At 44.0% G+C, this 23,553-nt stretch overlaps 1 protein-coding gene across 1 annotated transcript in view; it reads right to left on the bottom strand.

Moving 5' to 3' along the window:
- Positions 1–749: 749 nt before the first annotated feature.
- LOC141106242 (mannose-binding protein C-like) overlaps positions 750–23,553 on the bottom strand; it is a 36,919-nt gene continuing 14,115 nt past the window's right edge. The window contains exons 5-6 of the mRNA XM_073596857.1: positions 17,748–17,828; positions 750–1,260 (exon numbers count right to left, since the gene is read on the bottom strand). Coding sequence (XP_073452958.1) covers positions 875–1,260; positions 17,748–17,828 — 467 coding nt within the window. The 3' untranslated portion in view covers positions 750–874. The remainder of the gene's footprint in view (positions 1,261–17,747; positions 17,829–23,553) is intronic.

Below are 23,553 nucleotides of genomic sequence, written 5' to 3'. Positions count from 1 at the left end.
ACAACCCTGAGTGGTGGTTGTGGGGGTCTGCGGATAGGGGGCTTATCGCAATTTGGCCCCCATATCCCCCCCCATGTGAATGAGTATGGTGTACATAGTACCCCTACCTATTCAGCAAAAAAGTGTAAAAAATTGAATAAAGACAGTTCACAACTTTATGGCAAGTCCTTTTAAATAGCTTGCTGGGCTGCATGCTCAGATAAGATTCTGGTATGGATTTTAGGAGGGGGGTCGCATGCTATTTTTTAAAAAAAATTGGGACCCCACGCTTTTTTTTCTGTATTTTCTGTTGTTGCAATTCATTTGTTTACATTTTAGCTGTCAGTGGGGAAGCCCTCTGACAGCTGATGAGTCATCGGTCGTCAAGTACGTGGCGGCCGGCTTCCTGGCCCGCTCGTTAACAACCCACTATTCTTCACACAGAATTCAAATTGGTCGATCATTTTTAGACCAATCTGAATTAGAAACATTCCCGAAAATTTGGAATTCGTTAGAAAATTCATAAACTAAATGTAATTAAACAAAACTAAACTAAACAAATACCGAAAACAAATCGCTGAAAAAAAATTAGTAACATAACAAATCTATCCGAAACTAAACAAATGTTTCCATTCTGCACATGTCTACTTCTTTCTGGCTACTCGACTATGCAGGCCATTTTCGTTCACGTATTGTCATATTGCGCATAACGTTTCCAATATAAACACTTTGATTTTTAAAAGGCTGTGTGCGTAGACACCGAACATGAGTGTTTTTTCTTTTCCTTTATTTTTGACACTTTCTTCTTTAGAAGATGAACATGTAGCATTAAAGCTCTTTAATGGATGTACAGCAAGACTAAAATGTGCTTTTTCTCTCACAGTTTTAATCTGGTTTACTGAAATTCACAGATAATTAGGCGCTGCTCACTGCATGGGATGTCATTCCATTTACCATTGCTCTGCATCTCCCCACAGTCTTCAATGTTCTTGCTGTTATTTGGCTCTCCTGGGTTCCAGTTCGTAAAATCCACTTTTTCACCTGTAGAGTACTTGAAAGTCCCTTCAACTTGTAAATCTGTTATACCCAGGAAAGCTTTCTTTGAGTTTCCCTTAGTGCGGATTATCTCTTCTACCGCACTATTTTCTGCTGCATTTCTTGGCGTGGCCAAGCTTCCTCCAGCTTCTCTACATGTCTTCTGGGCATTTTCAAAGTTTTCTTCCCCACCGTTAGCCACAAACACTTTATCACCAACTTGTTTACCACCATGGAAGAGCAAAACTAAAAGATTTAAGAATTAAACTGAATTAAATGCGTGACAAATATTGGAAATTTCTATTTTTTTCAAGATATGTCTGATTGCTGTAGGACTCAGCAAATGTAGTGATCCCATAATTAAAGTGTGTATGTAATTGTGACCATAGGTGTGCGCAGCCTAATGCATTAGGGTGTGCACCCTTAAGCTGAAACATACATGCATGTGTATGTATCTACATATATATGACTCTGGCACATTGATCTCCCTGCTGGCACAGTGGAAGAGCAAAGGATAAACACTTCTCTTATAGTAGCCGGTAAGAGGGAGATCTTTCCCATGTTCCTGTTGGTACACATAAGGATAACACTAATGCGCATGGGGGGATTAGGGTGTGCCTGGGCACACCCGGCACACCCTGTGCGCACGCCTATGATTGTGACTATATAAATAAGCCTTCCAATAGCTTAACCAAGATGTGTTTCCCCTTTCTTAGCTGCAGACACAGATATAATTGCAGATGGCAAAGGCGATTGTTTGCTACATTCTTATACTGACCCCTGCTTCAGGCGTGACCAATTAAAAAATATTTTAAAAGTTAAAAATATTTAGACAGATTATTTTTGAAAGTAAGGTGCCCTGGATAACCAATGTGATATGTAGAACAGAGACCATTTACAATGATCATTTAGATTACTTTATAAGTGGCCACTGGGACAAGACTGGTGCAGGTGGGCCTGCTTATCCCCTTCTATTACCACTGCATCAACCATATATGGAGTGGGTTGGAGTTGTGCACCTGGCTTAAGAGAAACCAGCAAAGATATATGCCTTTGATACTCCTAAAGTTCTCCTGATGAAGCGGGTCATTTGTAACCTGTAAATATGTAAGGATACCCTCGCTCCACTACATAATGCTATTTACCATCAAATTCTATCTTGTTCAGTTGTAGTTACTGGGACATATAATCTAATAAAAAACTGGGACATACGATCAGTGGAAAATGTGAGTTTTGACATGTGGAGGTTTTCTTCATTTGCTACAAGCCTATAATCAAAACTGTTGGATTATTAGTGGTTAATAATGTGCTTACTAAATAAAAAAGTGATGGCCCCCCCGCCCCCCCCCGTTTTACTCACCCAAGCCCTGGAGCTTCATTCGGCGCTCTCCTTCTGCCTGGGGTTCTCAGCTCTTGATTGGATAGATTGATAGCAGCGCAGCCATTGGCTCCCGCTGCTGTCAATCAAATCCAATGACGCGGGCGCCGGGGGCGGGGCCGAGTCATACATTCGGAGGCTATGGACACTGAATGATGGACTTAGAAGCGCACCCGCAAGGTAACCCCCCGGGAGAGCGTCTCTCCTAGGGGGTTATCTGATGTGGGGAGGAACCGCGAAAGGGACCCCAGAAGAGGATGTTCGGGGCCACTCTGTGCAAAACGCCACAAGATCACTTTTTTCGGTGGCAGGCGAGGGCCCCCTCCCTCCCACCGCGATCCGGTGCCCACCGCCTCTTACGGAGCCATCAGCAGCGGCGGACCTGTTCCCTGGGTTGACATGGAGACGAGTGAGGGGAAGATGACCCCCACCCGCCTCCATGACACTGCAAGGCAGAAGCGACGTTAAAACGCCACTTCCACCCATAGCTCTTAAAGGGCCATTTTATTTTTTTTATTTTTTTAAATGACAACATTTTTTTTTTTATTGCATTTTAGAGTAAATATGAGTTCTGAGGTCTTTTTGACCCCAGATCTCATATTTAAGAGGTCCTGTCATGTTTTTTTTTCTATAATGCCCCGTACATACGGTCGGATTTTCCGACGGAAAATGTGCGATTGGAGCATGTTGTCGGACATTCCGACCGTGTGTGGGCTCCATCGGACATTTTCCATCGGATTTTCCGACACACAAAGTTTGAGAGCAGGCTATAAAATTTTCCGACAACAAAATCCGATCGCGTCAATTCCGACTGTTTGTGGCCAGTTCCGACGCACAAAGTGCCACGCATGCTCAGAAGAAATTCCGAGACAGAACAGCTGGTAAAATTAGCGTTCGCAATGGATACAGCACTTTCGTCACGCTGCAATGTAAAAAATGGTTTAATACAGCGCACTCTCTTCTTCTTTATAATGTGAGAAGAATGAAGTAGTTTTGCTGCTCATATTCACACAGACTTCTCACAAACTTCTTTCTTTATTATTTATTGTGATTCCCTCAATATATTTGATTTGTCACATCTGACAAAATTTCTTTTTTGTTGTTTTATTTATTTATTTTTTTTTAAAGGCTGTTTTTTTTTTGGGGGGGGGTTGTATTTTTTTCAAGGCTGATCTTTGTTTTATTTTATTTTTAGTTTTACTTCATAACATTTTTGTGTGTGTTTTGTGTGTCAAGTTACCACAACACCATTATTATCTTGTATTATTTAATCTCAAGAAGGTTGCTTGGTGTTGGTGTCCCTTGTTAATTTCACATTGTATTTTTGAAATGTACCTCACAAACTGTCCTTTTTTAAGGAAAACACACATAGGCGAGTATAACCAAACAAAGAGGGAGGCAACACTGGAGAAACATCAGAAATTTGCGAAACCTTGGACCCCCAGGGCAGACATCAAATCTTTTCATGCAAAATTGGTGGCCTGAGGAGTCCATATCTAAGGGAGTGCAGTCTGGTCCAGAAGTCCCAGAGATCATTTTGCAAAAATGACAAATAGGGTGAAATGTGCAGCGCTTATGTGATCATATAAACCATAACAAATAATATTAGTACAGAAAACTTGAATAATAAATGATGTGCTCAAAAATACTCCAAGCAGTCCTCTATTATGACATGTGATGTCTATAAACAGAGTAACTTGGACGTGTGATGTCCAAAAAAGAAAAAAGTCAGTGACAAGCTTCAGTCATGTGTGATGATAATCCTCAACCACGTGTGGATATAATATAGTGACAGTCTTTAACTTCAAATATGTATGATGTAATAACAGTTAATAGTGGGTCCACCACCAAAGACACCAGAAGCTGCTTACCAGAGGGATTGAACTCAAATAGGTGTACACCTAGTGAGTCAATCAAGCTTTGTGGTATAATATACCAAGGGGATCAGATGCTCTATCCAGATATGACCTCCAGATGGACCTCCGAACAAGTGTAAGGTATGGATGGACTCAGTAGATATAGGCAGTCAGCCCCATAATTAAAAGAAAGAGGAAGGCATATAGTGTAACTCGGTATGGAAATTTTAATACATAAAAAGCAAAGGAAATACACTCACGTGTTAAGCAGTAAAATCAAGCGCTTGTATAAAAGAAGACAGTGGTCTCAGCATATCCTTCCGACGCGTTTCGACTTAGAAGTCATCATCTGGGGTCCCAATGTGGAGTCGCCTTCCAAAAGAGGCCTATGTCAGCCTCCTCCAGGTTACTCCTCTTCCTGCCACTTTGTCTTTGAAGGTGGAGGGGAGGGACCTGGGTATTGGGCAGCCTTCTTGGCCTGGCCACCTCCTGGCTGAGACTTCCCTGTGTATGAAAAAGGGACATGGTTTTAGTTTTTGCTTCATCAATCACAATCATAAATTAGTACTCCAAACTCCAAAATTTCATCTATTTAACATCATTGATTGGACAACCAGAAATATTTAGAAGAATGCTATACCTGGCTCAAGCTGGGCTCCTCCACATGTTGCTGCCTGGAAGGCCCAGGTTGGGCGTCAGAAGACTCAGCTGGGGGGGAAGGAAGCGTGGAAGGAAGGCTGGAGAGTGCTGGCCTGGGTTCAGTCTGACCTGCCAGAAAATGCAGCCTGTCATAGTACCACAGCCTGGGGAGATAAATGTCATCTGCAGCTCCGGATCTCTGGGAATCCTGGACCTTCTTGTGCTCCCTTAGATAAGTGCTCCTCAAGCTACCAATTAGGGTCTTCAAATAGGTGATGTCTGCCGTGGGGATCACCGACTTCACAAATTCCAGCAATTGATCCAACGCTGCCTTCCTCTTTGTTTGGTTCTTATATTCAGGGTGGTGTATCTGCCACAGACAGGGCAGCTCCCTGAACATATCAATGAAGATTGCCATAAAGCCCTTATCTTTCAAGATATCCATTTTCACTGCAAGACACAGCACAAGACAAACCCTAATGTCAGCCTAAAGTCTTCTAAACTTGTGCAAATACAGGCTTCAACCTAGAAGCAGTATAGGCCCAATGTTAAATCTTACCTTCGTTATCACGATCGGCGCCTCCAATACTCCTTCCTCCGCTCACAGATCGTACGTACTAGTCAGAGCAGGTGTCTGATATTTACACCAACGAGGAGGAGGAAAGCCCGGAGGCAGAAACATCCCGATCCAGAAGGAGACGATTTAAGGCATCAAATATGTTCTTTGGGGAGATGTTGGAGATGGTCGACATACTGAAGAGTAGGGATGAGCTTCGAGTTCGAGTCGAACTCATGTTTGACTCGAACATCGGCTGTTCGCAAGTTCGCCGAACAGCGAACAATTTGCCGCGGAACACCCTTTAAAAGTCTATGGGAGAAATCAAAAGTGCTAATTTTAATGGCTTATATGCAAGTTATTGTCATAAAAAGTGTTTGGGGACCTGGGTCAATGCAAAAAAAAGTTTTAAAAACAGACGTTTTTTCAGGAGCAGTGATTTTAATAATGCTTAAAGTGAAACAATAAAAGTGTAATATTCCTTTACATTTCGTAGCTGGGGTGTGTCTATAGTATGCCTGTAAAGGGGCGCATGTTTCCCGTGTTTAGAACAGTCTGACAGCAAAATGACATTTCAAAGGAAAAAAAGTCATTTAAAACTACTCGCGGCTATTGCATTGCCGGTCCGATAATACACATAGAAGTTCATTGATAAAAACGGCATGGGAATTCCCCACAGGGGAACCCCCGAACCAAAATTTAAAAAAAAAAAAAAAAAGTGGGGGTCCCCCTAAATTCCATACCAGGCCCTTCAGGTCTGGTATGGATATTAAGGGGAACCCCGGCCAAAATTTAAAAAAAAAATGACGTGGGGGTTCCCCCTAAATTCCATACCAGACCCTTCAGGTCTGGTATGGATATTAAGGGGAACCCCACGCCAAAATAAAGAAAAACGGCGTGGGGTCCCCCCAAAAATCCATACCAGACCCTTATCCGAGCACGCAACCTGGCAGGCAGCAGGAAAAGAGGGGAGGATGAGAGAGCGCCCCCCCTCCTGAACTGTACCAGGCCACATGCCCTCAACATTGGGAGGGTGCTTTGGGGTAGCCCCCAAAACACCTTGTCCCCATGTTGATGAGGACAAGGGCCTCATCCCCACAACCCTGGCCAGTGGTTATGAGGGTCTGCGGGCGAGGGTCTTATAGGAATCTGGAAGCCCCCTTTAACAAAGGGACCCCCAGATCCCGGCCCTACCCCTGTGTGAAATGGTAAGGGAGTACAAAAGTACCCCTACTCTACTATTTCACTAAAAAACTGTCAAAAATGTTTAAAATGACAAGAGACAGTTTTTGACAATTCCTTTATTTAAATGTTTCTTCTTTCTTTTATCTTCCTTCATCTTCTTCTTCTTCTTCTGGTTCTTCTGGCTCTTCTGGTTCTTCCTCTGGTGTTCTCGTCCAGCATCTCCTCCGCGGCGTCTTTTATCTTCTTCTCCTCAGGCCGCTCCACACCCATGGCATAGGGGGAGGCTCCCGCTCTTCTCTTCATCTTCTTCTCTTCTTCATATTCTTCTCCGGGCTGCTCCAGATCCATGCTGGCATGGTGGGAGGCTCCCGCTGTGTGATGCGTCTCCTCTTCTGACGGTTCTTAAATAGCGGGGGGCAGGGCCACCCGGTGACCCCGCCCCCTCTGACGCATGTGACATGAGGGGACTTCCCTGTGGCATTCCCCATGACGTCACAGGGAAGTCCCGTCAAGTCACCGTGCATCAGAGGGGGGCAGGGTCACCGGGTGGCCCCGCCCCCCGTTATTTAAGAACCGTCAGAAGAGGTGACACGTCACACAGCGGTAGCAGCCTCCCACCATGCCAGCATGGATGCGGAGTGGCCCGGAGAAGAAGATGAAGATGAAGAAGAGAAGAAGATGAAGAAGAGAAGAAGATGAAGAGAAGAGCGGGAGCCTCCCCCCATGCCATGGGTGCGGAGCGGCCCGAGAAGAAGATAGAAGATGCCCCGGAGGAGATGCTGGACGAGAGCACCGGGGAAGAACCAGAAGAACCAGAAGAACCAGAAGAAGAAGAAGATGAAGGAAGATAGAAGAAGCATTTAAATAAAGGAATTGTCAAAAACTGTCTCTTGTCATTTTTAACATTTTTGACAGTTTTTTAGTGAAATGGTAGGGGTCCTTTTGTACCCCTTACCATTTCACACAGGTGGGGGCGGGATCTGGGGGTCCCCTTGTTAAAGGGGGCTTCCAGATTCCGATAAGCCCCCCGCCCGCAGACCCCCACAACCACCGGCCAATGTTGAGGGCATGTGGCCTGGTACGGTTCAGGAGGGGGGGCACTCTCTCGTCCCCCCTCTTTTCCTGTGGCCTGCCAGGTTGCTTGCTCGGATAAGGGTCTGGTATGGATTTTTGGGGGACCCCACGCCGTTTTTTTTTTTTAATTTGGCGCGGGGTTCCCCTTAAAATTCATACCAGACCTGAAGGGTCTGGTATGGAATTTAGAGGGACCCCCCACATCATTTTTTTTGTTTTAAATTTTGGCCGGGGTTCCCCTTAATATCCATACCAGACCTGAAGGGCTTGGTATGGAATTTAGGGGGACCCCCACATCATTTTTTTTTTAAACTTTGGTTCGTGGTTCCCCTTTGGGGAATTCCCATGCCATTTTTATCAATGAACTTCTATGTGTATTGTCGGACCGGCAATGCAATAGCCGCGAGTAGTTTTAAATGACTTTTTTTCCTTTGAAATGTCATTTTGCTGTCAGACTGTTCTAAACACGGGAAACATGCGCTCCTTTACAGGCATACTATAGACATCCCCCAGGTATGAAATTTAAAGGGATATTACACTTTTATTGTTTTATTATCTTATTAAAATCACTGCTCCCGAAAAAACGGCCGTTTTTAAAACTTTTTTTTGCATTGATCCATGTCCCCTGGGGCAGGACCCGGGTCCCCAAACACTTTTTATGACAATAACTTGCATATAAGCCTTTAAAATTAGCACTTTTGATTATTCATGTTCATGTCCCATAGACTTTAATGGTGTTCGAACAAACTTTTTTCCTGTTCGCATGTTCTGGTGCGAACCGAACAGGGGGGTGTTCAGCTCATCCCTACTGAAGAGGGCCGACTATGACGGGAAGTATGGACCTTACCCCAACCCCAATGTCCGATCATGGCGAAAGTGGTCAAAAGTCTGCACCGGAATTTCAGGGTACGTCGATCGAAAGATCAGCTCAGGAAGCGGTGGTCGGACCTAAAATTAAGAGAGCACGAGCAGTACAGAAAGATCCGGAGAGTGCTGCAAAAAAGTAAGTAGTTGTGCTGTGGTCCTAGTCTTTTTGTGTTTATTACGTTCGTGCTGCTCCATGTGCTTTTCTTAACTGTTATCCAGTTTAAAATGTCAACTTTCATGTTCATGGGCACATTATTTGTTCGTATCAAACATTTTTCTTTCTTCCTATAAAACACCATTGTTTTGGCCATATGCATTTGCCCACATTTTTTTAGGGCCTACTTGTCTGAAAATAATTTGGTTGTGTAGATGTGTTTGTTACTAGAATGAAATGCAAACTAGATTCTGTGTAAGGAGAGGACACTCAGTAGCTGTTTACACATCTGGACGCTGGAGCACTAGTGTGGGACACAAGAACACCCTTTTTATTAGGGGGCCCCACACAGGTGCTCCAGTGTATACTATAGGGGAGTCTCGATCTGTGAAGCTTATACAAAACAGGTAAAGTATTGAAGCTTGACAAAGAACACTAAAAATTCTACATCTTGGAACTCTGCCAAAACAGACAATTGTACCCCACTTCCAAGCAATGTTTCATATTTATAGTTCTTCCCTCAAATATCTGTGTGATACGTATACCATTTTTTTTTTACATAGGGGAGAAAAGACTCGGAGGACACCCCTCATCCGAGGAGACCAGAGACCCCCCACCTCTAGAAGAAGGGGAAATGCACCCAAGACAAACAGAGCAGGAGGAGGAAGACGAGGTGGAAATTGGCACCACAACAGGTGAGTGTCTGCGACCACAGGCTCAGGTAAGAGATGGATGCCTGCATATTTATAATAGATGTTTTTTTTTTGGTTTCTATCTTTTTAGGTGATCGTGATGTTGTGGATCCAGATCCTTTCACCTCAGAAAGTGCACAGATCCTGATTGGGGAGATCATGGGGTGTAATAGGGACTTGGAAAACATCAAGAAAAACATCAATGATGTTCTTCAAAAAAATAAGAACATCATTGATGTTTTGGGGAGAGTTTAAAACCCCTCCAAATCCCTTTGTTTTATGATGTGCTACAATTTTTTAACATTTTTTGTCAAATTGGAGAAAAGCCAAATTTTGAAGATGCACACAGTGTGTCAACATGTGCTATCTGCCATCACGGGAGATCAATGGACGCGTTTTGGGGGTGCAACTCCTTCCTCAATAATAAAGTAGCTGAGAGGAAGGGGTTGCTCCCCCAAAACATGTCCCTTGATCCCCCGTGATGGCAGCTAGCACATGTTGACATTTGGCTATTTGTGTGCATCTTCAAATTTGGCTTTTCCTGGGGTGACTTCACCCCATCTGAACGCAATATCAAACACAGTTTGTAAATACTCATGTCTGATATTGCCTTCAAGTTCTACCAAATGTGAACTTTGTAAGTTCAAGATTTGTGTCTTTTTGTTGGTTTTAAACATGCCTGTTTTATCTTAAATTGACATTTCTACTTTTTCTAATGTGACCCCAAAAATTGTTATACAACAACATGTTGGTTTGTTTTAAAAACCTTTTTTAAATGCACATGTGATTGTGCAGGTATTAAAAAGATTGTTAATCAAGAATGTGTGGATTATTGTCTCAATGCTACAACACTTTTGGGGTGCTCTAATTGCTGCTTTCTGTGATAATGGGGGTTATTTCCTAAGGGCAAATCCACTTTGCACTACAAGTGCAGTTTCAAGTGCACTTGTAGTGCAAAGTGTCTTTGCCTTTAGTAAATAACACCCAACAGTGCTTTGTAAGGTTACACAATCACGCCATTTTCAGGACTCACCACATTTCTGTCAGGGTCAGCTAAAAGAAACACAAGCAGTAAATGTCACCAAAGATTTGCTTATTTTGTTTTTTTTATTTGAAAAAGGTTTTACACATTGTCTGGCATATTGATAGCCCCCCTACCTGCAAAGAATTCAAGGTATCTTAGCCGGACATCACGGCACTCAGGGGGGGCAAGCCAGGACGGCCACTTTCAAGCGCTGTCAGGGTTGTTTCATTTTGAATCCCGGCCTCAGGCCCAACTGAGCCAGCATAGTTGGCAGAATGTTGCCGTAAAAAGTTGTGTAGAACACAGCACGCCAGGATAATGTGATTCAGTTTGTACTCCGCCATATGTATGGGTGTAAGTAATAGGCGGAACCGGCTGGCCATGATTCCAAACGTGTTCTCCACCACTCTTCTGGTTCTGGCCAGCCGGTAATTAAAAACCCTCTGGTCCGGGGTGAGGGTCCTCATCGGGAATGGTCCCCCAGCGCAAAAGCTTCATCAGCAATGAAGACGAATGGGAGTCTTTCCACATTGTCTTCTGGAGGTGGCAAGTCCAAGCTGCCATTCTGGAGACGCCTGTAGAACTCCGTCTGGGCGATGACTCCACCATCGGACATCTGGCCATTCTTCCCCACGTCCACATACAGAAATTCATAAGTAGCCGACACCACCGCCAACATCACAATACTATTGAACCCCTTATAATTATAATAGTATGACTCCGAGTTGGGTGGTGGGATGATGTGGACGTGTTTCTCATCAATTGCCCCTCCGCAGTTAGGAAAGTCCCACCACTGGGCAAAGTGGGAGGCCACAGTCTGCCATTCCTGTGGCGTGGAAGGAAACTGTGGAGGAAAACAAAAAAAATTAGTCTTTTTGCACATAAACATGGAAAGCAGATTAGACACAAACATTCTTGGCCAACATCAAGATAACATTTATTTATGGGAATTTTTAAAGACCAAAGTATAAGGTACACCTAATTATTAAAAACCCTAAGTAATTAAAAACCCTCTGGTCCGGGGTGAGGGTCCTCATCGGGAATGGTCCCCCAGCGCAAAAGCTTCATCAGCAATGAAGACGAATGGGAGTCTTTCCACATTGTCTTCTGGAGGTGGCAAGTCCAAGCTGCCATTCTGGAGACGCCTGTGGAACTCCGTCTGGGCGATGACTCCACCATCGGACATCTGGCCATTCTTCCCCACGTCCACATACAGAAATTCATAAGTATCCGACACCACCGCCAACATCACAATACTATTGAACCCCTTATAATTATAATAGTATGACTCCGAGTTGGGTGGTGGGATGATGTGGACGTGTTTCCCATCAATTGCCCCTCCGCAGTTAGGAAAGTCCCACCGCTGGGCAAAGTGGGAGGCCACAGTCTGCCATTCCTGTGGCGTGGAAGGAAACTGTGGAGGAAAACAAAAAAAAATTAGTCTTTTTGCACATAAACATTGAAAGCAGATTAGACACAAACATTCTTGGCCAACATCAAGATAACATTTATTTATGGGAATTTTTAAAGACCAAAGTATAAGGTACACCTATCATATTCCCCCTCCCCCCTCATGGGCCATTTCTAACATTATAGGGGGGAGCTCTTGGACAGGTAACCCTCTCCACTTCATTGAGAGATGAATGCCTAAATAATGTGTATTACTTGGAACAGCCCCTCCTTAGTTACACTATTGACAGCCCACTGGACAGGTAAGAAGTGTCATAATACAAAGATATAAATACACACTGTACACATTTTAGCACATTTGGACATTCTGCTATTACCTATCAAGACAATAATAGGATACCAAAACTTTAAACAGTACCATTTGAAAGTTTACAGGCAGGCCTTTGCACTACATGCTTTGGGGAATTCATCCATACATCTGACCACAAAAGAGGTACCCTGTTTCCCCGAAAATAAGACCTAGCGTGATTGTCGGTGATGGCTGCAATATAAGCCCTACCCCCCAAATAAACCCTAGTTAAAGTCCTTGTAGGTCTTATTTTCAGGGTAGGGCTTATTTTTGGGGAAACAGGGTAGGGCTTATTTGGGGGGGTAGGGCTTATATTGCAGCCATCACCGACAATCACGCTAGGTCTTATTTTCGGGGAAACAGGGTAGGTATAGTGTGTATGGGTTTGGCAAAGTCAGCAGATAGATGATTGAGGATAGACAGAGAATTGGTATCAGCTGACTTAGCAGTTGGGGGGAGGGAGGGTTCCAAATGATTTGGGGACCCCCAAAAAAAGCCTCTGGCACGCTGCCTGAATTTAAAGCACAAATCACATTTCAAAACATTTTAGGGGTGTTTGGGGTAAAACACTACTATGGAGCTGATAAAATACCGTATTTATCGGCGTATAACACGCACTTTTTTCCCCTTAAAATCAGGGGAAAATTGCGGGTGCGTGTCTTCACTCGAGCGCCGCCCGAACCTAGCCGAGTGTACTCGGCTAGGTTCGGATAGCTCCACTCGGGACTACGAGTGGAGCCGAAAGTAAACGAGAGCCGCCGAGAAGAGCCGAGGACCGGCTCTGTGTATTTCGGTGCCGGCGGAGCCATTTTCAAATCGCGGTCAGCGATTTTGAAAGACAGGATGGCAGGGGTCCGGGATCACGGGATGCGAGGCTGCACTGGGGAAGGCTGCACTGGGGAAGGCTGCACTGACCAGGCTGCACTGGGGAAGGCTGCACTGACGAAGGCTGCACTGGGCAAGGCTGCACTGACAAGGCTGCACTGGGGAAGGCTGCACTTGGGAAGGCTGCACTGGGGAAGGCTGCACTGACAAGGCTGCACTGACATGGCTGCACTGACATGGTTGCACTGGGGAAGGCTGCACTGACAAGGCTGCACTGACATGGCTGCACTGACATGGCTGCACTGACAAGGCTGCACTGACATGGCTGCACTGGGGAAAGGCTGCACTGAGAAGGCTGCAATGATGGGCATTTAAATGTAAGTTTTTTTTCCTTCAACTTCCCTCCTAAAAGTTTTTTTTTCCTTAAAATTCCCTCCTAAATTGGGGTGCGTGTTATACGCCGATGCGTGTTATACGCCGATAAATACGGTACATTGTTAAGTGACTACATGAGGTGAATATAGGGCCAGGAGAGCATGCTGGGGAGGTAAGTGAAGGCAAATATGTATGAAGGACAAAAAAAATAATTACATAAAAATCCAGCATGAATGAGGACAAAGGGGACATTCACAGCATATTACAATTATGGTAATTAGGGAATGAGGAAAGAAATACAATATATTAGCAAACATTATATACAATAAAATGTGATATTAAAGGATAAAAATCTTACCTTAATATACTCCTTCTGCAGGACCTGGATGATGGCAGAACAGGTCTCTGGGATAATGATACCCAGAGCCTGGGGGGAGATGCCTGTCGAGAACTTGAGGTCCTGCAGGCTTCTCCCTGTCGCCAAGTACCACAGGGTGACGACGAGCCTCTGCTCCGAAGTGATGGCTTGCCTCATGCAGGTATCCTGCCTGCTAATATAAGGGGTCAGCAAAGCCAACAAACGGTGAAATATGGGGTCCGTCATCCGGAGAAAGTTCCTGAAATCATCAGGATTATTCTCACGGATCTCACGGAGAAAAGGCATATGACAGAACTGGTCACACTGAAGCAACCAATTCTTGGTCCATGAACTCCTCCCCACCCTGTTCATGGACTGGACTTGTGTCAAGGTCAGGACCCCAACACCAGGCCCCCGCACAGCACGAACTCTACGAGGAGTACGTATACGCAACATGGCTAGAAAATGGTCTGCTGCTCAGAACGAAGTAACAGAACGCATTGAAGAACAGCAAGGCCCGTGAAGAGCGACCTGAAAAACAGTAACGAACGAACAAGAACAGAATAACAAGAGTCACGTGTCACTTGCTGCACGCACTGAAGAGCAGATACAAACCCACAAGCACAAACTGAACAGCAGAAAACAATCTGAAAACCACGAGTCTGAAAAAGCGTGAATCGTCTCTCACTAAACTTTTACTAACACGAGATTAGCAAAAGGAGCCCAAAGGGTGCCGCGCTTGGTTCTGAACTGGCCTTTTCTAGTCTCGTCGTATGTGATGTACGTCACCGCGTTCTTGGCGATCGGAAATTCCGACAACTTTGTGCGACCGTGTGTACACAAAACAAGTTTGAGCCAACATCCGTCGGAAAAATCCATGGATTTTGTTGTCGGAATGTCCGATCAATGTCCGATCGTGTGTACAGGGCATTACAAGGGATCTTTACATTCCTTGTAACAGGAATATAAGTGACTCATTTTTAAACAGTATAAAAATAAAAAGTAAAAGGTAAAATAAATAAGGAAAAAAAAAATTTAAGCGCGCCCCATCCCGCCGAGCTCACGTGCAGAAGCAAACGCATACGTGAGTAGCACCCGCATATGAAAACATTGTTCAAACCACACATGTGAGGTATCGCCGCGATCGGTAGAGCGAGAGAAATAATTCTAGCCCTAGACCTCCTCTGTAACGCAAAACATGCAACCGGTAGAATTTTTTAAATGTCACCTATGGAGATTTTTAAGGGTAAAAGTTTGTCGACATTCCACGAGCGGACGTAATTTTGAACAGTGACATGTTGGGTATTAGTTTACTCAGCGTAACATTATCTTTCACAATATAAAAAAATTTGGGCTAACTTTTCTGTTGTCTTATTTTTTAATTCAAAAAAGTGTATTTTTTTTTAAAAAAGTGTGCTTTTAAGACCACTGCGCAAATACGGTGTGACAGAAAGTATTGAAACAACCACCATTTTATTCTCTATGATGTTAGAAAAAAATGTATAATGTTTGGGGGTTCCAAGTAATTTTCTAGCAAAAAAAAAAAATGTTTTTAACTTGTAAACACCACATCTAAAAAAGAGGCTTGGTCCTTAAGTGGTTAAATAGACAAAACTTTACAATCACTTTAATAGCTGCTTCCCAGTCTTTATATGTCTGTATTATTGCGATTGTTAACTTAATATTGTGTTTTTTATCTGATACTTTTTTTGCTTATTGGTAAATATATACAATTGATTATGAAAGCCCAATAAAAGTGAACACATCATGGAAAGGGTTGGACAAGAATTGTGGTATATGGTATATATAGCTGCTCCAAAGCATTACTTCTTATGCATGTACTTTTCCTGTGAAATAAAGATTCCAGGCTAATAATTTTATTTTCTTCTGAATCATCTGAATCTGCTTAAGAAGCAGATTTTTGTTCTGAGAAATGCATCCCTCCTCTTCAGGATGGAGGTTTAACATATATTTACTTGCACTCCTACAGTAATGTCAGCACTGTGAGGGCGATCTAATAAATGAGGAAAACTGTTCACTGAGCTTAGTGAAGGTGAAGCTACATTCACTTTAGTCACCGAATTGAGAGGAAGCAAAACTCCTGTTTATTAAAGCTGACCCCTTGGCAAACAGCTGAATAGATGGATAAAATACATATGTGAGAGTCGTTTTACCTGGCAAAGATTTGTATTGTTTCCATCTAGTTCAAAGATTTGCACAGTCCTACTATAAAGCACAGCTGTCGTAGCCTGGCAACACAGAAGACTGAATTTTTCTCTGCTTCAGTTATGTTATACTGTTATACAGGTCTTCTCACTCCCCCAGCCTGTGAGCTAATTGGAAGGAGAAGCAATAGACTGATGACCTCACCTCCTTGTCACTCTGCTCTATTCTCCTTTGAGTGTCCCTCCTGTTATCACATGAGCACTTCAGTACAACTAATTGGCTTCTTGTACTGCTTCTCCCTTCCCCAGTTGGAACTCTATTGTACAAAACTGCAAGATGCTGATACCAAAAATTAAAATTAATGAAGTGTAAATTTTAAACAGGACTTTGTGTGTTACTATTATTTTAGTGATTTTTTTTGTATAGCATAGGCAATGCTCATTTGCTAGGAAGGATAGATAGTTTGGACATGTGTATATTGTATTACTATATACTCTGTATGTCGTGTATTGTTTTCCTACCATTGTAAGTAGTTTGTATGTACAGCATTCTTGTTTGGTAAAGTATATTAACCGCTTAAGGACCGCCCCACGTACATGTACTGTGGCAGGGTGGCCCATAAGCACAAAATCACGTACCTGTACATGATTCCTGTGATCAGCTCTGGGGCGCATGAGTGCGCCGCCGGAGCCCCGCTCCTGCTGTGATTGGACACAACAGGAGCCAATCAGCGGGCCCCGCGGCCACAAAAGCCGCCAGCCACCCGCAATCATTCACAGGAGAGGCAGTACGGCGACCGCGGTCCTGCCAGAGAAGCTAAGCAGAAACACGGATCTCTGTTTTCCTTTAGTCAAAGCACATCATAGGGAACACATTTAACCCTTAGATTGCCCCTGATGCTAACCACTCCCTGCCAGTGTCATTTATACAGTGACAGTGCTTTTTTTTTTGCCTGGCTATACCCTCCCCCACTTTACACTGACTCCGATATATCAGGGCTTCTGAGCCCTGACACCGAGTCATTCATATGTGCCTCCTCATCCGCAGCCTGCTATCTGTCTCCTCTGTGCTCTCTTCCCCTCCCCTCCCTGCCTGTCAGCTTGTGACAGTGTCCACCCCCACAACTCCTGTTGCTCAAATAACTTTCACATCTTCATACTATCCCCTCTGTGTTTTAATCCTGTGTGCCCCTGTGTGAGTGATTTATAAAAAAAGTCTGCTATACCTCATTTCACAGCTCTTCTCAGCGATCACATGATGGGCTGGCTCTCTCTCTCTCTCCTCTCCCGAGTGATGTCAGCAGGGGAATCTTGGCCCTGCCCGCTGCATCTATCAGACTATCATGTGATTGCTGAGAAGAGCACTGAAATGAGGTATAGCAGGCTTTTTTTTTATAAATCACTCACACATGGGGTACACAGGATTAGAACACAGAAGGGATGGTATGAAGATGTGAAAGTGGCTTAACAACCAATTTAATGCATAGGTGTTTACTTCCACTTTAAGCAAACAGCCTCTACTTATCCACTAGTATCTTCCACTAGTACATCAACACCCTAGAGAATTAAAAGTTGGACCAAAGGGCATAAGTACTCAGAATACGTAAGATATGAAAAAAAAAAAAGAAACTTAGAGGTGCCACCATGTACCTTTTACCAGTCTTTATGAGTAACCTGAAACAATGGGTGCTCTATAAAATGCACATTTCTACTTAGGGACCTACCTCAAGCTTCAAACATTTCATTCATTCTATCTAATGGCTGATTTACTATAGGGACTGATTTGAAAGGCACATCATCATGTCAATTTCAATATTCGGCATTACCATTTTTTAGCCAGAACAATGTTCTCTCTAAGGAAACAATTCGACTTTCCAAAGCCACAGTTTTCTTGGCGCTCTCCACATCTATGAAGAAAATGTTTAATAGTTTTATCTCAAATACGAAGTCTAAGTATTATAGAATGATGTCACATATCTGCAGAAAATAGTTCTATTCATCTCGACAATCGGTTAAGGTTATTTATGTTTTGGGTAAAAGTATATCTATAGCAAGATTTGGATAAAGTGGGGACAGATCAGAACTCCTGTAAGGATTTACTGTTCTTGGAGGCCCTGTTGGACAAATTCCTTTAATTCTTGTCTGATTAAAAGATTGTCACAAGACAGCGAATGAGAGGAAATCTCTCTAGCTGAGCCTTGGGTCATAGGGTAAGGACCAGAATTGTGTTAAAACCTTTCAAAGGATCACTCACATTGAAAATAAAAAACAATACAGAATCATCTGTATAAACATACTGGGATGAGTTGTCATCACCGCCCAGTCGGCATCATGGAGCTCCAAGTAGAGGCTTGCATGGAGAGAAAGTCGGCGTCTATCTTTCTGGGACCACAATGGAAAATGTGTTCCATTGTATTGCATGTATTGTTTTTTAAAATGTGAGTGGCCTTTTGGAGGGTTTTAATATTTTTTTTTTGCCTTTTCTGCACTTACAGGCTCTTTCTTTTTTTCTTTTTGTTGCATACACACTGACCCTGCTTCTGCTGTTGGATTAGCCTGCCCAAGTGAATGAACATTCTTGTATTGGACTCATTTTGATTGGCTCTTTATTTTATTTTACTTCATTTAATATAGAGACCATTTTAACTTAGTGTGCCTAACGGTACTTGTTTTTATAACCTTTTCTCACTAGAATAAAAAAAAGCTTGGGGTATGGATACATTTTAAATGGATGTTCTTTTGTGTGTGTATGATACATAGTGGTATGCTATTTTTGTTTTCCCATAAATCTGTCACAATAAATTGTTAATCTTATGTGTACAGTGATAGCAGACACCTGCACATAGCTTTGGTAGGAAGTTTAATTGAATCTGTGCTTTAACCCCATGGGGCAGTAGCATATACTTATGTTTATTTTGCTCCCAGCTGTTCTGATTTACTGCTGGAATTGAAGGGAATCTTCTAATAGTCATTGGGGTTGTAGCTCACATAGGAATCCCAATATGACAGCCCTGATTGGCTTAGCGGCATTACTAGGGACGAGCTTGACATTTCATCACTTTTGCAGTCATTTTGAGAAAACCCCACTATATGTTTGCTATCTGTTCCCATTCACAAAGCATACCTAAAAAAATATATATTATTTCTCTTAGATGTTTTTGAAGAGAAGGTGTCATAGCTGACTGCAAAAAAATTTCAACTAGCTAATCATGATCTGTCAGAATTCGGAATTCTCTTCGGAAAAAGATATGACGGTTTTTCTGACGGATTCCGCTCAAGTTTGCCTTCCATACACAAGGTCACATAAAAGTTCACTGAAATTACGACCGTCAAGAATGCGGTGACGTACAACACTACGACGATCCCAGAAAATGAAGTTCATTGCTTCTGAGCAAGCACTGAATTGTTTCCTAGCATGCGTAGGAATTTTGCGCGTCGGAATTGCCACAGACAATCGCATTTTCGGATAGGAACTGAAAAATTGAGAGCATGCTCTCAATCTTTTGCGGGCCGAAATTCCGATCGTGTGTATGTTTCATAAGGCTATATTTTTTTTCATTCAACAGTGAGTAGAACATAAAAATAAACAAATTCCCCCATTCACACTAGCGAAGTTAATGGAGGAATTCCAGCCTTCTTATAACAAAGAAAACTAAGCAGGATTTTTCCTTGTCGGAAGTTCCAAAAACAACATCTAAAAAAGGTAATCTGAAACTTTAAGATTTTTTTTTTTGTTTATGCTTAATAGGGACAAAAAAAAAGCAGGTATCCCAATTTGGCTGCAAACGTGGAAATACATTTTAAAGTACAACTGAATGCATAAAAGTCTAAACAAATACTATTTGTATGAGATGTACATTTATTTATTTCATGTACTTATAGTTACATAGTTTCATAGTTAGTAAGGTTGAATAAAGACACCAGTCCATCCTCAGTGAGTGTGGGTGTGTGTCTACAATTATCCCTATTTATTTAAGGTACCCATATAGTGCCGTCAATTTACGAAGCGCTCCACACATACATCGCACACTCACATCGGTCCCTACCCCCAAGGAGCCCACAATCCAAGGTCCCCAACTCACATTGATATTCTAGGGCCAATTTTGGACAGAAGCCAATTAACCTACCAGCATGTCTTTGGAGTGTAGAAGGAAACCGGAGTACCCGGAGGAAACCCACACAGGCACAGGGAGAACATGCAAATTCCAGGCAGGTAGTGTCGTGGTTGGGATTCAAACCAGCGACCCTTTTTACTGCTGGCGCGAGTGCTACCTACTACTACTTTTTTTTTTTTTTAAAGTCTTTTTGCTGATTTTCAAAAAGAGAAACCAAAAAGAGAACAAACACTTAAACATACATTGGTCTTATATGGTGTCAATGTGATCCTTGCAGGAATCACGCTATCACCTTATTATACGTAAACATCAGGTATGAAATACATATTATGATAGTGGTTATAGCGGCACAGTTCGCTGGGTCACAAGGTGGTGCTATGCACAGTTGTACATGGTATGGTAAAACATTATAGATTCATTGTGTACACTTGGCACCTGCTTGGGAGCTATTTCATGATCGGGATCTACTAAGAGGTCTCTGAAGCAGTGGAGGGATCTGCCAGCCATTTAGACCAGACTTTGCCGCATTTGTTGGGGCAGCCTCCATTGTCATATGTGTCTTTATACAGAGGTAAGCTATTGTTAATTAATTGTTTCCACAGGGAGAGAGGAGGGGGGGGGTTGGTTTGCGCCAACTAAGGGCTATGGCTTTACGGGCATAGAACAGGAGAAATCTCACCAGTGTGCGTCCCGCCACCGTAGGAATTAGTTGTCCTATCAGGCCTAGTATGCAGATTGACATTGATGGTTGTAGTGGCACAGAGGTGATTTGTGTGATAAAGTCTAACATTTCCCTCCAGTATCCGACAATTCCAGGAGATGTGGGTGAAGTCCCCAGGAGTCCCACCACAACTCCAACATCCAGGAGGGGAGTTGGGGTTCATTTTGTGTAGTCTATGAGGGGTGAAATATGTCAGATGGACTATCTTAAATTGGATCAGGCGATCTCTCGAGAGACCAGGGAGTTAAATGGGAAATCCCATATGTCATCCCAGTCCTCATTGTCAAAATCGGGGATGTCACGGGACCATTTAGATCTTAGCTTTTCCAGAGACGGGAGGGAGGTGATAATCATGTGTGAATATAATTGAGAAGTGGGTTTTTTCACACAATCTGATCTAAGAAGGTCCTCTAGTGAAGATTGGACTAGTTGAGGAGGGGAGTTGGAGAATTGGTGGCTGAAGGCATAGGAGAGTTGAAGGAATCGGGAAAAATAGGACTGCGGTATGTTAAAATCAGAGTTCAGTTTGGAGAGCGGGACTAGGGATTGATTGGAGACAATCTGTGTGACCGTTTTGATGTGCTCCAGGGTTGGGTTTAGCCAAAGGAGAGCATTGGGTGAGATTGCCTGTTGAGGGTATTTTTCAATTTTGAGACCTGCCCCTCTCTACCTGGGTAGCTGGGTTGGAGATATCCAGATTGAGCCACCAAGCAGCCGTTACTAGCTGGGCGGCTAGATAGTACCTGTATAGATCTGGAAACGCCAAGCCACATTGGGAGGTTAGGCGTATCAGTGTGGTCCAGCTGTATCTGGTAGATTAGGATCCCCATATGAAAGAGGCGAGGAGGCGATGTAGACATATGAAAAAAGATTTAGGAATCCACTATGGAGAGTGGCGAAATAAGTATGTGAATTTGGGGAGTATTTTCATTTTAAACAAATTTATGCGTCCCAACAGTGAAAGAGGCAACGATTCCCATGCCTTCAGCCGTTGCTGAGTCTCTTGAACTACCGGGGACAAATCTAGGGGTAAGTAGTCAGAAGCCCGCCTGGAGACCACCACCCCTAGGTATTTAAAATTCTCGACCCATTGTAGATGGATGTCAGTGGGAGCTGTGTCACAGGCCGCAGGGTCGATGGGGAACAGGAGAGATTTTTTCCAGTTAACTCTGAGGCCCGTGACAGAGGAAAAGAGTTGAGGACCTGTAGGGCTCCCTCGAGTGATGGACCTGCGTCATTGAGGAAGAGTAGGAGGTTGTCTGCTTACAGGGCGACCCTCTCCTCCAGCCAGCCAACTCACAGCCCCCTAACGCGAGGAGAGGTGCGAAGGGTCTCTGCAAGTGGTTCCATCGCAATGGCAAATAAGGCTGGAGAGAGAGGGCAGCCCTGCCGCGTGCCCCTGGACAGATGGAAGGACTGTGATAGGCCCCCTCCCAGCTTAATGGCCGAGGTGGGGTCACGGTAAAGGACCTTCATCCATTCAATGAAGATCAGGGGGAACCCCATCCTGCGGAGGACCTCCCAGAGAAAAGGCCACTCGACCCTGTCAAAGACCTTTTCAATGTCCAGGGAGACCGCCAGCCTAGATCCCTCATTGAGATGTTGCGCGTGTTTGTTGGTGAACAGGCGCCTCAAGTTTACGTCTGTCGCTCTATTGGCCATGAAACCAGTCTGGTCAGTCTCAATGATAGATGGTAGTAGGGGCTGTAGTCTCGTGGTTAGTAATTTGGTGAGGATCTTGAAGTTTGTATTAAGTAGGGCGCTTGGCCTGTAGGAGGCGCAGAATGTGGGGTCTTTAGACGCTTTATGGATGAGGAGTGACATGGGCATGACCCATGGAAGCCAGGAGGGCACCATCAGCCAAACATTGGGAAAAAAGCTGGGCCAATTTGGGGGCCAGTAGGTCCCCATGAGTCTTGTAGAACTCAATGGGTAGTCCATCTGGGCCTGGAGACTTTCCCACGGGGAAGGACCTAATTGCCTTCAGTACCTCCTCCGGGGTAATCGGCCTCACTAGGGATTCTTTCTCTCCATCAGGCAACCAGCCAAATGCCAAGAGGTCCAGCCAGGGCACGAGGTACCATGACCGGAAGTCCGAAGGTAGCACTGAGGTATAGAGAGAGCTGAGGTACTGGCGGAAAGCCTCTAGTATGTCTGGCAGGGAAGAGGCACATTCTCCCGAAGGTGACACCACACTAGGGATCACCGTCAGGGGTTTGTCATGTTGTGCCAGCATCGCCGTTGTGGTCTCCTTGTTCAAAGCACCATTGTTTGTTTCGGTAAAGGTCAAGTCCAGTAACCTTGGTGAGGTGGAGGTGTAACTCACGTTTTGCCGCATTGAAGGAGTCAAAGTTTGTGTCAGTGGGGTCAGCTGCATAGATGTCTGATTGGGATTGCGCAGTGGTCTGTAGGGCAGTAGTGCTAGCTGCCTGCTCTCTTCAGATCCCAGCAATAGAAGAGATGTATTGCCCTCTGGTAAAAGCCTTAAAGGCATCCCAGGTCACCGCTGGGGAGGAGGACCCCATATTAAGATCCCAGTATTCCGCTAGGCGTGGTGGAATGGTATCTGCCAGGTCAGCATGGGAGATCCAATGGGTCTCCATGCGCCAAAAGGACGAGGAACGGGAGGACAGGGAGCGAACGGTAAGGAGTAGGGGGCAGTGATCTGAGAGTCCGCTGGGCAAGTATGAGGCGTCTAATACATCTGTCAGCATTGTCGGGTTGGCAAAGGCAAGATTGAAGTGGTTGGAAGTTTTATGTGTATTGGAGAAACAAGAGTATGCTCTGGTCGTGGGA

Source organism: Aquarana catesbeiana, linkage group LG08 (assembly GCF_042186555.1).
Source record: "Aquarana catesbeiana isolate 2022-GZ linkage group LG08, ASM4218655v1, whole genome shotgun sequence".
Taxonomy (NCBI): domain Eukaryota; kingdom Metazoa; phylum Chordata; class Amphibia; order Anura; family Ranidae; genus Aquarana; species Aquarana catesbeiana.
This window is presented reverse-complemented; position numbering and strand designations above follow the sequence as displayed.